The 4,879-nt window shown below is 57.3% G+C and overlaps 1 protein-coding gene across 1 annotated transcript; it reads right to left on the bottom strand.

Moving 5' to 3' along the window:
• Positions 1-939: 939 nt before the first annotated feature.
• On the bottom strand, positions 940-4,077 carry LOC136321094 (patr class I histocompatibility antigen, A-126 alpha chain-like). Its single transcript, XM_066254185.1, has 6 exons — positions 3,999-4,077; positions 3,519-3,803; positions 3,032-3,307; positions 2,187-2,462; positions 1,948-2,067; positions 940-1,129 (listed from the first exon to the last, which is right to left on the bottom strand). Exons 1-6 carry the CDS (start codon positions 4,060-4,062, stop codon positions 1,125-1,127), a joined length of 1,026 nt encoding a protein of 341 aa, XP_066110282.1. The 5' UTR covers positions 4,063-4,077; the 3' UTR covers positions 940-1,124.
• Positions 4,078-4,879: the final 802 nt, after the last annotated feature.

The raw sequence follows: 4,879 nt of genomic DNA, 5'->3' as shown, positions 1-4,879 counted from the left end.
CAAATCGTGCTGCTATGAATAATTTCTTCACACTATTGTCACACATATGTGTGCATGTCTAGTGGGTATACAACTAGGAGTGGACATGCTGGGTCACAGGGTGAGCCCATGTCTGGGTGTAGTAACTTCTGCCAAAGCATTTCTCAAAGTACTTGAATCAACTGACTCTCACAAGCAGTACATGAGAGACTGAATTACTCCTACTCCTTGTCAACAATGGATTTTGTCTAAGGTTTTCATTGTAGCCATTCTGGGAGGGGTGCAGCGATAACACAAATGACTTATTTTGAATTTCCCCTCTGACTAAAAATTGTGAGCAAATTTTATAATTTTTTTGGCCATGTGAATATCCTCAGTTAGATGCTGGACTGGACTAATAGTGACTGAATGGGACTCAGTAATGTGCCAGCCTGTAGAACAATAGTTTCATCTCTGTGTGGGGATAAAAGGTATGATGCTTTGGGAGTCTGAGTTACCCCTTCCTCACCTGTAGACTCCCTGGGGCAGTCATAGTATTTAATGTTGAGTGTTGGCCTCAATCAAACCTAAGTGGTGGGTGTGCCAGCATCTATTATCTGCTATGATAGTTTTTCTATCAATGAGTCTGTGCTCAAACACCTGTGGTATAATGGAAAGTATGTGGTTTATGCACTGGTTCCTGGCACAGAGCTCATAAAACCCTCAGAATCTCCTGAGATGGCCCATGGCTGAGGGTCCTGGGTAGTTTCAGGATGGGGCTGGTCACCGGAAAGACAGGCTTGCTCAGAGGGTCGGGACTTTCAGGGTCTTCTCCTCTAATTAACCCATCAACCTTCAATGACAAGAACTGCAAAAATTAATTCCCACCCAGAGTCTTATTTCAATGAGGGAGTAAGAAGCTGCAGCTCAGTGCTCCACGAAGTACAGACAGGGATGGGGAGGGCCCAACCCCCTCTGCTGGACAGGGAAGTGTGGGGAGGGGACGTGGGGACAGGGGTGGGCCAGCCTCCCACCTCCTCACACTATGCTGATAGGAATGCAGACACATTCAGATGTCCTTTGCAGAGAGGGAAGTGAGAGGTTCCTGAAGTCACAAACAGGGTTGACGACTGTGTGTGTGTGAAGTATCTTCTGTCAGAGATTGCTTATGCTATAGAAGAAAATAATCATGAACAAACTCAGGTCAGTCATGGTAGCTGGTGACATTCTCAATAGCTCATGTCCTGCTCAAAATGTTCCAGAGAAGAGAACACCCATCATCCAGACCTGTCCCCTCAGCCCCAACCCCTCCCCACATCTAGGTCTCAACTGTAGAAGCCGTGAGAGACACATCAGAGCCCTGGACACTGTCACTGCCTGGGGTAGAACACAACAGGACGTGGTCAGAGCCCAGGATGTGTGTAGTCTCCCAGGACAGGAGACTAAAGGAGGAACTAGGGGGAGTAGGGTCTCCCACGACTCCCGTTTGCACTGTCACAGGCTCACAGGGGTCACACCTCCGTACTGACTGGCAGCCTGAGCGTAGCTCCCTCCCTTCCCACCAGTGGGAAGAAAACATCCCGTGAGAGACCAGGGAGGAGGCAGGGCCATGAGGTCCTAAAGGAACCCCTAGTCCTGGGCCCCAGAGAAGTTTCCAGAACTGTGAGTACAGACCCAGGGCAGGATCAGGGAACCTGAGGAATGTCTGTGGCCTGGACTAACCATCCTCCAGGGGGTCTGTCCTCAGCAGGACCGTCCCCTCTGACCTGTGACTGTTGGGGACCAGGTCTCCATCACTGACTCATCAAGGTGATAAATCTGTCCCTCATGTTCACACGTGCCTCACTAAAGAGTCAGTGTTAGCAAACAGCCCCAGACCGGGCAAGCACACGTGTGGGGTCAGTACTTTCCATTAACGAAGTGGACACACTTCTTCCTGGGCTTGAAACCCCCTGTGGGACAAGAAACTCAGACCCCACCCTTCCCTACCTGAGCGCCTCCTCCTCCACATCACAGCTCCCCCCACCACAGCTCCAGTGACAACAGCTCCAAGGAGGACCAGGCCAGCAACGGTGACCACAGTGGGGATGGTGGCCTGAGGAAGTGGCTCTGGGAAGGGAAGGGAAGGTGAGGGCCCTGACCCCCAGGCCACAGCCCTGACCCTGCTAAAGTCCTCCAGAGGCCCCTGCTCCCTGAGAAGAGGCTCTGTGCCCACGTCCCCTCCTCACCCCATCTCAGGGTCAGGGGCTCGGGCAGCCCCTCGTGCTGCACATGGCACGTGTAGCTCTGCTCCTCTCCAGGGGGCACCACCACGGCCGCCCACTTCTGGAAGCTCCCGTCCCCCGCAGGCCTGGTCTCCACAAGCTCCATGTCCTGGGCCAGGTCCTGCCCGTCAAGCTGCCAGGTCAGGGTGATCTCCGCAGGGTAGAAGCCCAGGGCCCAGCACCTCAGGGTGACCTCACGGTCAGAAATGGGGTGGTGGGTCACGTGTGCCTTTGGGGGCTCTGAAGAGAAGGGTGAGAAAATTCTAGAACTTTTCATCCCTCATGGGCCACTCCAGCAGCACTCCTGTGACCATCCTGAGTGGACAGGACAGCTGGGGTGGGGGAGGGACCACAAAACCCAGACACCTCTGATGATCTAGTCTCTGGAAAGTTCTAGAGCAAGAGTGACACAGCCCAGGGTAGGACGCAGGTCTCTGAGGGGTTTCTGGTCCCAACCTGGGTGGAGGCCAAATGACTCATAAAGCCGCGTTGGACCTCAGACACACTGGGTGGGGGACAGAGAACAAGGCCTGAGGGAGAAAGTCCCCATGGGTCCCAGGGCCACTGCCAGGGTCAAGGGGAACCACTGATGGGTTAGTTCAGGGTTGGTCTCCCCTCCATCCCAGAGAGACTGCACGTAATTGTCCCTGAGAGAAGGGGGTGCCTGCCACTCTTTGGTCCCAGATATGAAAACCCAGGGGACTCAATGTCTTGACCAAAAGGAGGGTGTTCTGACCCCGGTCCATTTCCTGTCTCCGTGTAGGAGCCGCAGCCCGAGGGGAGAGGAGGGAGCCCCGCGGCCCTGGTACCTGCGCGCTGCAGCGTCTCCTTCCCCTTTTCCAGGTAAAGGCGGAGCCACTCCACGCACTCCCCCTCCAGGTAGCTCCTGTACTGCTCCGCCACACCGATCTCCTCCCACTGGCGCCGGGTGATCTGAGCCCCGGCGTCGGCCGCGGTCCAGGAGCGCAGGTCCTCGTTCAGGGCGATGTAGTCGGTACCGTCGTAGCCGTACTGCCAGTACCCGCGGAGGAGGCGCCCGTCCCGGTCCATTTCGCAGCCGGTCAGCCTCTGGTAGGTGTGAGACCCTGACCCCGCCCCGCGCTCAGCCCCGCCCACTCTCAAATCACGGGAATTAAACCTAAACCGATAATGAAACTGGGTCAAAATCCCCGCGGTTCCTCCCGGGTGGGGTGGAGTGTCCTGCGGTCTCGGGTGGAGCTCGGACCCGGACACTCGGCCGACCCCGGCCCGTCCGTGGGGATGGGGTCGTGACCGGGACCCGCCCGCGTGGCTCACCGTCCTCGCTCTGGTTGTAGTAGCCGCGCAGGGCGTTCAGGCTCACTCGGAAAGTCTGTGCGTTTTCCTTGCAGTTCCGCGTGTTCCGGTCCCAATACTGCGGGTCCTCCTGCTCCACCCACGGCTGCTCCATCCACGGCGCCCGCGGCTCCGCCCTCGGGTTCGCCGCGTCGCTGTCGAACCGCACGAACTCCGTGTCGTCCACGTAGCCGACGGTGAAGAAGCGGGGCTCCCCGCGGCCGGGCCGGGACACGGCGGTGATGAAATATCTCAGGGCGTGGGGACCTGGGGACGGGCAGGGTTGAGACCCGGCGACCCTTCCCGGCGAAGGTACCGGCCCGGAGGATGGAAAAGGGGCCGGGAGAGATCACGGGTCGGGACGGGGCGGAGGAGGACACTCGCCCTCCCCGGCGTCCTGCGCCCCCGCCGGGTCCCCTCGCTCCTCCCCGCAGAGGCCGTTCCCTCCTGACCCGCACTCACCCACCCAGGTCGGGCTCAGGACCAGGGACCCCGAGAGCAGCAGGAGGAGGGATAGAAATCTCATGGCCGCAACCTCAGGGTCTGAGGACTGTTTGAGTCGGGCAGGTCCGCCCGGACATCATCACCGGGGTCCTTGCTGACGCTGATTGGCTTCTCCAGAAAACGGACAACCAATGGCAGTGCTATCCGGGGACTCGTCATGAGTATCCAAGGACGCAGGACCCGACCCAGATTGTGAGATGCAAAAGTGAAACCCGGGCAGACGGGGACTCCCCAACACTGACATTCCCCGCCCAGACTCTGACCTCGGGCTGCGACCCTGAGAGCCAGGCCCGGGGACCCGGGACTGTGCCCTAACCTCTCCTGCGCGGAGAGCACTTTGTCACCCTGTCTCCCTGAGTCCTGGCCCAGGGGCTGTGAGGAAACCAGAGAGAGATGATCAGCCTGGCCCTGCGATTCCTGCCTCTTCTTTATTCGGAATCCCTCCCCCTGAAATAGACTCCCTGCCTCGAGCCCCTTATCTCTCTCCCTGGACTCTTCTTAAAGAAAACTAACCCCAGGGACTTCGATATGAGAGAGTGAGCTCGCTCTGGGAATGGAGGGGGAGGGACAGGGGTTTCTCTTAACCCTGGAGGAGCTGTGTCTGAAAACATGACATGGAGATTCTCAGAGACCAGTCTCCCTGTTCTCTGTGAATCCCTGTGGGGAACACAGTCTTGGAAACCCTGAACATCAAAAAGCTGATCTGTAAAGAAGTGATTTTGGCCCCTTGGTACAGAAATGTGTCTAAGCAGCACTGCAGTCAGACTCACAGAGCTCCTGAATTCTAGTTCCCACACAGTGTGTCTGTGACTCGGGATTGTTACATTGTGAAATGATCT

The sequence above is a fragment of the Saccopteryx bilineata genome, chromosome 1, assembly GCF_036850765.1.
Source record: "Saccopteryx bilineata isolate mSacBil1 chromosome 1, mSacBil1_pri_phased_curated, whole genome shotgun sequence".
In the NCBI taxonomy this organism is placed as follows: domain Eukaryota; kingdom Metazoa; phylum Chordata; class Mammalia; order Chiroptera; family Emballonuridae; genus Saccopteryx; species Saccopteryx bilineata.
This window is presented reverse-complemented; position numbering and strand designations above follow the sequence as displayed.

Excerpts from the sequence above, each read along its gene's own strand:
- LOC136321094 (XM_066254185.1), bottom strand. The coding sequence starts at position 4,062 with ATGAGATTTCTATCCCTCCTCCTGCTGCTCTCGGGGTCCCTGGTCCTG. Across the intron at positions 3,308-3,518 it reads CTACAACCAGAGCGAGGACG|GGTCTCACACCTACCAGAGG; the intron begins GTGAGCCACGCG and ends GGGCGGGGTCAG. Across the intron at positions 2,463-3,031 it reads GGAGACGCTGCAGCGCGCAG|AGCCCCCAAAGGCACACGTG; the intron begins GTACCAGGGCCG and ends CCTTCTCTTCAG.